Source organism: Neopsephotus bourkii, unplaced genomic scaffold (assembly GCF_033783945.1).
Source record: "Neopsephotus bourkii isolate Nb327-2 ecotype Australia unplaced genomic scaffold, CSIRO-AGI_Nbou_v1 NB_1258, whole genome shotgun sequence".
Lineage (NCBI taxonomy): Eukaryota > Metazoa > Chordata > Aves > Psittaciformes > Psittacidae > Neopsephotus > Neopsephotus bourkii.
This window is the reverse complement of record NW_026901743.1, coordinates 231,639-243,115: the sequence shown is the minus strand read 5'-3', so window position 1 is coordinate 243,115 and position 11,477 is coordinate 231,639. Positions and strand designations below refer to the sequence as shown.

The 11,477-nt window shown below is 42.8% G+C and overlaps 1 protein-coding gene across 1 annotated transcript in view; it reads left to right on the top strand.

Annotated features, from left to right (window-relative positions):
* Window positions 1-514: 514 nt before the first annotated feature.
* SLC44A1 (solute carrier family 44 member 1) overlaps window positions 515-11,477 on the top strand; it is a 68,323-nt gene continuing 57,360 nt past the window's right edge. Inside the window, exon 1 of the mRNA XM_061364955.1 lies at window positions 515-785. Coding sequence (XP_061220939.1) covers window positions 759-785 — 27 coding nt within the window. The 5' untranslated portion in view covers window positions 515-758. The remainder of the gene's footprint in view (window positions 786-11,477) is intronic.

The window sequence follows — 11,477 nt, the reverse complement described above, 5'->3', positions numbered from 1 at the left end:
ACGCTTGAGGGACAGAGATTCCATCACCTCCCTGCTAAGCCTGTTCCAATGGCTGAGCACGCATAAGACACAGGCCTGCTGGACCGTGGCTTTCTCAAGCATCTCCCACCAGTAAGCAGAGGCACATTTTGTACCTGCAAGTACAGGTACTACAAAAGGGCCACACAAGCGGCGCTCTTCTCCCTCGCAGAAAGCATCACCCGCTCGGAAGCTACCCTGACGGGAGGACGGTTTCCCACACAGCTGTCCCGCACACTGGGCAGTGCTCCTTCTGCGGGGGTTCCATAGAAACAAGTAGGACGAGCGCCCGACAGCTTCTGGCTCTGGAAAGGCGGGAGCCAGGACCCCACAGCTGGGCTCCGACGGCACGGGACTGACGACCACGCAAGAGTGTTTCCGGCCCCGGAAGCGCCCCAAGGCTCGCGGGCCGGGGCGGTGCGATGTGGCGGGCGTGGCCGCCCGCCCGGGCAGGTACCCCCCGCGCTGCAGTACCCTGGCCCCTCCCCCTGGCCCCGCCCCTTCCCCTCAGCCGCGGCCGCCGCCGCCGCCGCGGGGGGAGGATGAGGGGGCGCCGTGGCTGGGCTGGTGCCGCAGCCGCTCTCCTCGCCTGAGCATTCCCGGCCGTTCCCCTTGGCTGTACGCGCCGCGCCGCCGCCCCGGGGCGGGCCGCCGCTTGGAGTGGATGCCCAGCGCCTGCCTGCCGCCGCCGCTGCCTGGCGCCTAGTGGCCACCGCCAGGGCAGAGACCCCGCGGACGCCATGGGCTGCTGCAGCTCCGCCGCGCAGGTGAGCGGCCCGCGCCCGCCGCCGGACCTTAGCTGCCCCTCTCCCGTCCCTTCCTCTTCCGTCTCCTGGCTCTGCTGTTCCCCGCTGCTGGGCCCTGTTACACCCGCAGGCCTGCTGTCCCCCACGGCTATCCACTCGTCCCCCGTCCCCGGAACTGCCTGTCCCACTGCTCTGCACCCCCTCCTGCCTCTATAGCGGTGCTCTCTGATGGCCGTGCAGCCCCTTTACCCCTCGTAGCCCCGCTCTCCCACGGCTGTGCACCAGTTTGCTCTCTCCTACTACCGTACCTCCTACCGTATCTCTCCTATAGCTGCGCATCCCCTTGCTACACCTGTAGCACCGCTCTCCTATGGCTGCGCGCTCGTATGCATCCTCTGTAACCATACTCTGAACCCTTTGCTTTCCCTTCCCCCCCCCCCCAACGCCCCGCCGACAGCCGTGCTCTCCCGTGGCTGTGGACCCGTTGCTCTCTTCTCCTGTAGTCTGGCTTCTCATGGTTGGCTGTGAGCCCCTTTACACCGCATCCTCAAGCCTTGGTGCATGTAACTCTGCAGCGTTTTGCTCCATTCTAAAGCTCTGCGCTTCCCTCTTACGGCTGTGCACCCCCAGGTTCAGCTCATATAGCCTTGCTCCCACCATGCTACGCACTTAACACCCTCTGCATTGCTCTGCATACTGCTCTGTGGTCTGCTTCCTCTGTGGATCTGCATCATTTTGTCCCTTCTTCCCTCAGCCTTGCTATGGCTTTGCAATCTTTGACATACCCTGCTCCAGTCCCTGCCATAGCTGCAGCAGCTGCAAACCTCTAGTTCTCCCCTGCTATCCCCATACTGCCGTACTACCCTGTCCTATGCTCCCCACTCCCTCCTCTCTACTGCAGGGAGCAAAGGCCTCTATGCACCCCCTGTATATCTCTGCAGTTTCTCTCCTTCCCCCTCCCTTCCTTGCAGCTTTTCCTTTGGGGCCCCTTGAGAGAGGGGCCATCTCATGGGAGGAAACTTGGCACATCCAGGGCCTCCCCAGTACGTTGCCTCTAGAAACAGACAGTTCTCATCCCAGCCCCCTTCCCCATTCCATGGCCAAGGGCTCGGGTACCTCCCTCCGTGCGACCTTTTCCCTGTGTATGACCTGCCCCGTGCGCATCTCTTATTTCCGAGCTCGGGTTTTCTGTCTTCCCCCTCCCCCACTGCACTGCTTTGCCCTTACTGACTCCTCTTTTTTCCCCCAGAGCGGTGCTGCCAAGCAAGGCACAATTGGGAGCTCCACCCAACGCTCCAGTTTGCGACTCTGCTTCCTATTTTAACTTTCCCTTTGAACGACACCACCAGGGCTGTTGTGTTTTGGCTCCTTTCTGAAGGCTGTAGGATGAACGATCGTGACTAACGCTGTGGCTATGCTTTGCTTGCTTGTAAATGTTAGTTTCTTTTGGCTGTGTCACTTGCGGTGGCTGTATCCAGCTTCCAGCAGACTACTTATGTGGGAAAGTCCGTCTCTGCTGTCCCAGATGACTCATCACAGAGATGAGGTTTTGTAGCTCATCTGTTCAGGCAGACCATTTTTTAATTTATTTTTTATTTTTTATATAAGGGCTCTGTCCTTCCCATGCAAAACACTGCAGAGGTGTCCACTTGCAATAGAGAACATCCTTTACAGCAAATCTGCTGCAAAGAGGAAAGCAATCAGCTTTATGGTGCATGAAGAAATGGTTTGCATTTTAGAAAGGACATATATACCAGATGTTAGGGAAAGATGTAAAAATTGTTCGGTCACTGCAGTACACTGTTGGGGAGATTGTGGAGTCTATTGCTTGAGGCTTGCCAAATATACATATAATATATATATATAAATGTTAGGTATCTGCAGGAGTGGCTTAAGGAAAGCTGAGACAGACTTGGAGCACTGAGTGAAGTTGATGTTTTGAAGTCTTTTCCAACCTTATTTTCTGTGATTCCTATCCACATTGCTTTTCATAACTGTTTAGCAGGTCCTTTCTAGCTCTCCTTTATGAATTTAAATTGCTGTTCACTGTTACATTCTTTTTCTTAAATGAAAATTCAGGCACATTTGTGGGTAATATTAGATCAAAAGCAGAAGAAATAGGGGATTGGATGGTTTAAATATCTGGCTTGTTCATACGTTTCTTCTTCTTCATAGATTTTGTTTAGTGAAATTTTGTGTTTCCCTGTCAGGGCATGTGATGTTAATAGTACGCTACTGAATATCTTTCATTTGTCTTCCTTGTGTGTGGCAAGGTATGGTACCATGAGCTTTGTATCCCATATATGTAACTGGAGTATAAAGAATGGATGTTTATTTAATCCCCTAGCCATAAGCAATTGCGTGTCTTCTCAGGAAATTCAAATCAAAGGCTAGTTGCTGAATATTTTATCAGCAACAGTTTTGTCAGGTATATTGATTGCAGAAACCTTGCTACCAAGAGTACATCATTATGTTAGAGCCTAATGTCTGTCTTATCCTTCCTTTTATTGTTAAGAATAAATGTGTTCTTCATCTACCATTGGCTTTATACCTTCCCCTCTGTTGCCTCCTCTTAAGCTTTCGTTGAGCAGGGTGCCATGAGATGTGCCTTCATGCTGCCTCACTTCTTGCTTGTCCTTGCATACCTTCATTTTTGTCTTTGCCATACTGTCTCTCCTCTTATCATGGACACCTCACCCTCATTCCTTATAACTCTTTGTTCATGTTGATTTCTCATTAAGTTTATTCTTTGACTCTCTAGCCTATTTGAGCTTCATCTGCTAATACCCATTTCTGTTTCTGAGAGAAATTATTACTTCTGTTTTGACTTTGCCAGCCATCTTATCTGATTGCTGCATCTCCATATCCTTTTCTCATGACTGCCACCTCCTCATCGCATTTGTAATAATGCAGTAACTATGACTGGTTGTTGAACATGGCAGATTTCTTTGACCTCTTATTCCTAACTTGTATTTCATACTCAATTATCTTTTTTTTTTTTTTTTTTCCTTTCTCCCTGCATGCATTTCCCGGTTCCTTTGCTTTGCAGGCTGCCTAGAAATCTCCCTTAAGCTTTTTCCTATATTTCTTCTTCCCCTGAAAAATCTAAAGGTTTCCAGAGAAAAACCGATTAGAATCAGCATGTTTACCTTTGCTCAGCACTCCTGCCTGCAACTTACAGTGATGGATCCTCATGTTTGCTCTCTGCTTTTATTTCCTTTAGCAGTTTAGTCTGACCCCAAAGCCACATTCATTCAGTTTTTCTATTTTAATTCCAAATTTCTGGGTTTTACCTCTTGGTTGCCATCTTGCTCCCTTCATAGTTTTCTTCTGAGTTACTATCCTCCATCCTTAAAGCTGACTGTGAGCTATAGTCTGCTTCCCTTCTTTTCCAAACTTCAAACAGAAGAATTTACATCTATGGTCATACATTCTCTCTTCTTTGTACTGTTCCAGGCAGGTTCCATGCGCTGCTGAAATTGTCTTCATTAAGATCCATACAGGCTCCTTCTGGCCAAGTTACAGAGATTCCCTTCCTTTCTTACACTCCTTGATCTGTACTACTTTCAATTCAATCTAATTCTCAGACACTTGATGTCTTATTCCTCCTGGACTTCTGTAATACTGTCCTCTTGTTTTTCACTGCCTTCTGCTCTCAGATTACTATTTCTTTTCTTCTACTGCTGTCTGTGCTTCTACTTTCACTTTCCCCCCCCTTTTGTTAACTTAAATCCTTTTATTACCAGATTATTCAACTTGAACTGGTAAGAGTGGTGTTAACTTAATACAACCATAATGGACTTTCTCCCAGATGTGCATATTCTTTCCTGTTATTCTACTGCTTTTTTACTCGTTCAGGTGTTTCAGTCTAGAATACTTCTTTCCAGTGTATTTCTTTTTTTCCATTTCAGGCTTATTCCACATTCACGTGGAGTACTTTCACTTTTCCTGGTGTACCTTCTGGGATTTGCACTTGTTCTTGGTTGTCACAACTAGAATTCTTGTTTACCTGTTGTTACTTTTTGATGTTGACAACTGTGTTTCTTTAGGGGCTTTTGTGGTTCTCTGCTTACTTAGGTGGACTTAGCTGTATCTTTTTGTGTCTCTTGACTCTCACTATCTTGAACCTTGAGCTGGCTGGAGAAATGGTGTGCAATGTTGGCTTCATATTGCAGTTGTTGTCTTAGAGCAGTGTATATACTCTTCATTAATTACCTTGGGCAGGTCTTCCTAAAACTTCTTTGAACGGTAGTTAGGCCAAAGCATGCTGACCTATATGAGATTAAAACCTTGTAAAGGACAGGAGAAAAAAACAAACCCAAACCAACCAAAAACCAAACCCCAGACAACTCTCTGCATCTCCTGTCTTGCAGTGCTGTTGGTTATCAATACCTTCATGTGGTTTCAGTCAGGTGTCCTCCCTTGCCGTGTCTTTATCATGAGCATCTCAAGATGGGTGCTTCTGTCTAGGTTCAAATTGTTCATCATGGATCTGCTATGCAACAAAGCTTAAAAAATTTCTACCCAGTTTTGATACAGGTGGGTTTTTTTGTTGTGCTGTTTTGGAAATGCGCTTCTCTTCCTGAGTGTTGGTGTCTTTTGAGTGCGTGGTGCTGTAGCTCCAGAATGATAGAATAATCAAATTGCTCTCACATCTTTAGTTTCATTAAAGAAGAAAAATGGAATCTGTACTTGAGCAGCAGTACTCTTCCATTTCTTTTCATTCTTCTTCATCAGTGGTATTTTCTGATATCATAGCGTTAGTCCATTATAAAACTGGTTTTGCGGGAGATAACTGTTGGAGTTAAACACTCCCATGTCAGCGTAAGTATCAGACTATGCTATAAATCTGTTGGATTGAAGTAATTCATGTAGGGTTTGGGGAGTTTGTTGGGTTTGGTTTGTTTGTTTGTTAAGCAAGCAAACTTACCTTTCAGTGTAACTCAGATTGCTCCACTGATTGAGTTTATAGCACCACTCCATAAATTTCACATTACTTTATGTAAGGGGGCAGAATTTCATAGTTCATGAAGGGGAACAAACTAGGGGGAGAAGTGGACCTTAAATTGCTTTCTCTTGAAGTAATTGTTAAACAGAATCCATCCTTCCTTTCTGCTCTTACCCAGTTGAAGCGGCTGATTCTAGTTAAAAGGCATTTGCTTTATCAAGATGTTACAGGAAGCAAGACTTTGTGACATCTTTGTGTTGGGACAGGGAAATACTGTGCATGTTTGTTTTATCTTTACAGCTTTGTATGTTAGTGGCTTAATCTGAGATATGTATGAAAAGCTTAAAATCTTGATGAAAATTGGAGGCGTGACTGGGATAAACAAAGCACATGTTCTTGGTGGTTTTACAGGTGGCCTTGGTTTTTACAAAACTAAAAGGACTTCCCGCTATAAGAGGAGATGAAGGCAGATCATCCATTAACTTTCCCTTGAGTGTCTGCTGTCAAAGCAACACAGAATAAATCTAGAATTCCTAACTTAAAAATAAGTTCATGATTGTGATTATATGTCACTTCTGAACTGCTACGGACAGTGAAGACCATTAATTGTACTTCATCCGTGTACCTTCAGCTGTCAGAGGTTCCTGCAGCCAAATTAATATAGGGGGTATCAAAGTATGCCTGTTTCATTGTGGGTGTGGGTATATCATGTATAAAGACCAGCTGAGTAACAGTGTTGATGGGCAGAAACAGAATGAGCTGTGAATTCTACTTCCAGGAGCCAGGAAGCTTGATTTCCGTTTCAGCACACTGACAGTAGATGAAGCTTCCTTTCTAGCCTCTGGCAAGCAGATAGAGTATGGAGGATGAAGAGTATAAAAGCAGGATCCAAGAACAGTGTTAATGAAGTTGTTGAGTACTTTTTGTATTTCTGGTCTGTGAGCTCTGTTCATTTCATGTGAAGCATGAGGTGTCCTTTTACAAATGCTGTCACAAGCAACTGCACAACCTGTGCAAATAATTCCTTTTGATCTTAATGTAGAAAGAAATGTTTCAACTACATAGATGCTTGTAAGTACTCTCAAACACTTTGAGCTTTTCCCACTGAGGGCTAGTTCATTCTGAAGTTCAGGCTGTTTTTCAGTTGTGGCACATCTTAAAAGGTTTTAACTAGCACATTATTTCCTTTACTTTGTCAGGTAACTCAAAGATCGACTTTTTTTTTTCTTAATTTTTTTCTTAAGCACTTCCAGAAGTGGTAGTTTGGATTAAGAACCAACATGGGACATTGCATCCTTACAAGACTTGGTTTTGATAAAGTGTGGACAGTTTTGGAAAAGATTATCTTTCATTGTTAATAGTGAATACTAAATCTGAAACTTATGCCATTGTTACTATATTATTGTATGTTATATTTCTGTGACTATTAGGAGCTAGAATGCTGTCAGCCATCAGACTCTTAGGTTAGTAATTGTGAGGGTATATTCAGTATCATTGAACTGACTGGTTTTATTTTTCATTTTGAAGAAATTAAAATAGTTGTTATGCGGTGAAGTTGTCAACTGTCTTTATGCTGTTTCCTCTAAAGACAAGCTTTTGCTAATTGTGTATGCCTTTTTCTCGTTTGGGCTGACTGTAATTTTTGTTCTTTTGAATTTCAGTGGTTTCTTTTGTGAAAATCAAAATTTACAAACCAACTTCACAGAAACTGTGATTCTGCTTTAATATGATTTCAAAACCCAGTGCGTGATCCACTGCAAGAATAGGGGATGATTGCAGTATATAGGCAAGCTGAGATTCCATAACTGCATTTTTACATGCTAGTTTCTAGCTGTCGCTATTTGAATCAGTGATGCTAGAATATGATGGAGGGTTATGGCAAGCGGAACACGAGGACTTGTGCCCGGATGTCGTGTAATAATAAATACAATGTAGTTAAGCAGCTGTTTACAGCAGGAATGAACTCTGGCCTAATGTGTCCCCAGATACATTATTTGACTAGGGAAGATACCTCTGAATATCATCTACAGATCTGTAGAAACAAAACAGGAAATCCATTAACGTATTATGTTTAAGGTCATGATAGGCATCTCCTGGGAATGCTTTGTCAGACTCCCCATAGCTTGCTATGAAAAACTGCAAAATCGTAGAACAGTTAGGGTTGGAAAGAACCGTAAGTTTGTCTAGTTCCAACCCCTGCCATGGGTGGAGCTAGGTAATCTTAATGTCCAATTGCCTCCATGTAAGAAAGTACGCTTATGTAATAACCTAAGGGCTGGACACATCATTTCCCTTTACATTCTCCTCCCACCCTTTCTTTCATAAATCAGACAAAACCTTCTTAGCTTTAGTTCCTCTTAATCTAATACGCTTTCAGGGTCCTCAAGCACTGCCCTCTTTTTGTAATCCTGAGTGATTTTCTTTTCTTGTTATGCCAGATTTTTTGACCTGTAAATTGGGATTTTATATGCAAGAAGTGATGTAACCTTCCCCCGGAATCTATGCTGAAATTTTTCATAATTGTTAGAGCAAGTCGAGGAGAAAGGGTTCTGAGAAATTTTGGTTGGGCTCTTTACATCCTTTTAGATATAACTGAATATGGCTATTGGCTTTTCAATTTCTATCACAGGTCTTTGGCTTTTGTACACAGCAATACAGAAGAATGTACACAGCCAGTCTATGCAGCAGTTAGTTCATAGCGTTTAGTGTAGTGCCATAAGGACCATGTTTGTGTTGACATGTGCAAATGCAAGCCTCAGACCTTGCAGAACCCTCCACCAAGTAAGCCTTCTTTTGCCTTTAAAAGGTAGGAACTTCTTCAGGATTGTAAATGCAATAGAAAAAGACATGATTTTAAGATTTTCAGTTGAATGTAGGATGCATTGTGAAAGAATATTTAGCAAGCTGCTATGAATATCTCTAGTGTTATTTTTCACAGCAGTACTGTGCAGGCCACAAGCTCTTGGAGAGCTGTGATGTTTTGGTTCTTGCATTGTGGCTTTAGACATTGTAAAAGGGTGAAGAGTTCTTTCAGGGAAAATTGCTCATCTCACATGAAGAGAGTACAAAGAACAGGGGCAGTGTTTCCTATGCAATGTCCCTTATCTTTTGTGAGGACCATCAATGTCTTTTGTGGAGACCATCAATGGATTATTTTTTTTTTTCTTCTGATAATGTTATATTGTGATAAAAGCTAATGCATTTGGAAGCAAAGTGTGTATTGTACTTGGACAATATTTTACCAGTCCAGAGCTTTGAAATGTTTTGTAATGTGGAACTTGCAGTCTGTTAGTAAGACTAAAATCTGAGAATCTGTTAAACAGGTTGATACACAATTAGAAAATACAATGTGATAAAGTAACTTGGTAGGTGCAAAATATCTTTAGAAGGGAAATGGTTTGGGTTTTTGTTTGTTTGTTTGTTTGTTTGTTTTGTGTCCCCCTTCCCCCGGGGTTTTTTTCCTTACCCCCCCATGACTGCTTTTTACTAATGATTAAGAACCATGGAAGTTCCAAACATACACTGAAATGGATATTTTAGTCCTCTGAATAATATTACTGTGCTGTTTGTAAAGTGCCCTTATTTATTGCTGCTTTCAGATACATACTTAACAAAGGGTAATGAGGAAAAGAAACAGTAGCTAAATACTTTGAGGGTTAAAACCTGGGCTTTTGTGTGCAGATGGCTTTATTTCTAAACTTCTAAACATCAGCAGGTGTGCTGATCATGTCAGCTCTTTATTTAATCAGCTGTGTTATGTTTCAAGATAAATATTTAAGTTGTAGACTGAGGTGGAAGCATGTAATAAAGGAGTTTTAAAAGCAATATTGGAGTTGACTGAAAAGATGAGTGGAAGATGATGCACAACACATGTCAGATTCATGAGTGAAGTCTCCACGTATGAGTTTTCAGGGTAAACATCTTTCTATTACACCATCAGTAATGTTTTAAGCGCTGTCTTGTGTGCTTTCAAGTTTGTTTACATTATGTTGAAAACTCATAAATACTGTGTGTGGAGTATGAGAACATTACTGAAGTAGCAGGTGTGGACATGTACTGGCCGTATGCCTAGTCTCTGAGAAGCAAAATATAGACCCACTACGCTTTGGTGGACAACTTTAAAGCAGCATTGCACCATCAGAAAACTTTTTTCCTAGCAGGAGCTCTGAGTTTCATACTTACAAGGAATAGCTGCATCCTTTCAGTGGACAAGGGGTTGGAGAAATGGTGATGTGGAGCTATTAGGCAAATAAGCATGTGGGTGCCTAGATGTAAAGTGCTGGCATGTGGCTTTTAGTAAAATCCAAAAGCGTGACTAATGTCTGCTTTGCAGTAAATTGAAAAATAAAGTGGTTTTGAATGAGATTGAAGCAGAAATTCCACAAAAATGGGTGTTAGACACCACTGTGATTTGCATGTTCTGTAAGGCAGTACACTTGGAATTGCCCCATTGTCTGGGCTTGTTAACTAGAGGATAGTGTCATCATGGAGAGTACTTGCAGGGAACAGTGTGTGGTGTTTTCCTCTCTTTCTAGACTGCCACTTTTAGCTCTAATAGTATTAAAGTGACAAGTTCATTTGCCCCTGGAGGTGGGTGACATAGCTTTGGTTCTGTAAGTCTGGGGGCATTCAAACATCTGCCTCCCAGGAAAATGCTATAATTGGCAAGCTGCATGGAGCAGGAGAAATACTGCTCTTCCCTAGGGGTAGATCCAGGGTAAGTCTACTCTAAGAATTTTTTTTTTATGTGTTTGTGGAGATAGTTTAATGATATGGTGTAGTTCCTCCTTTCAGGGAACTGGTATAGGTGAGTGAAGTAAAAATCTGCGTTTGCTGGTGTGTGTTCCTCCTCTACTAATGAAGGTATACCAATAATTTGCTGTATAACAATCAGTTTTATTGTGAATCTGAGAAAATCATCTGAATTCATGCTAAACTGTAGTAAGCTACTGCTTGGTGCTGTGTCTGAACACCTGTATGTCATGCACAGGAAATGTGTAGGTAATGATGAGCGTTTTCACTAGGGCAGCTTCAAACAGTGCTCTTGGGCTTCACAGTGCTGCAGACTAAGGGTTTTCCATAAAGAATTGCAAGATAGCAGATGCAATAATTAGCTTAATGTACTTTTAACACTTGAAGACATTTCTTTGTGCCCTTAGAGTGCACTCAACTTGTGAAGATTTTATATGGAGAGCTAGTTTGCGTTGCAACTTTTGCTCTCAGAAGTGTACTTGTGTGGGGAAGGGAGTGTGGTTTTGAGGGATGTTTGAGTTTTGGGGTGTTTTTTTTTTAGCAACAGTGTCATCTAATCTTCAGAGTAATAGAAAATCCTAGAATTATTACAGACTTCATTCTCCCTAGAGGTAATTACAGAGATGTTCACATAGGCACTGTCAGGGACTCTAGGGCTGTTTATTTGTGAAGGTATTAGAAATTGTCCGTATATTTTCCCTCCGTCTCAGTATGAATATTTTTCTGCAGTGCATTTAACATGTTAGAAGTTCCCTACTGCTTTTGTTTGAAAATGTGAAACAACTTGCTAGATTTTAATTGTAGATTCTGATGGTTTACGCACTGTTCAGTTATTACCTACTAAGTTGGCAGAGTATGCAGATAAATGCTGTTTCTCATGAAGTAAGTTACTGATTCACGTTTATAGTGAGACACACTTGAACTGTACCTATAATGGGTATCATGTATGTTTTAACCACTCTGTGGTCAAAATTTATTTTGGATGCAATATATTAGTCATTTTACTGATGTCT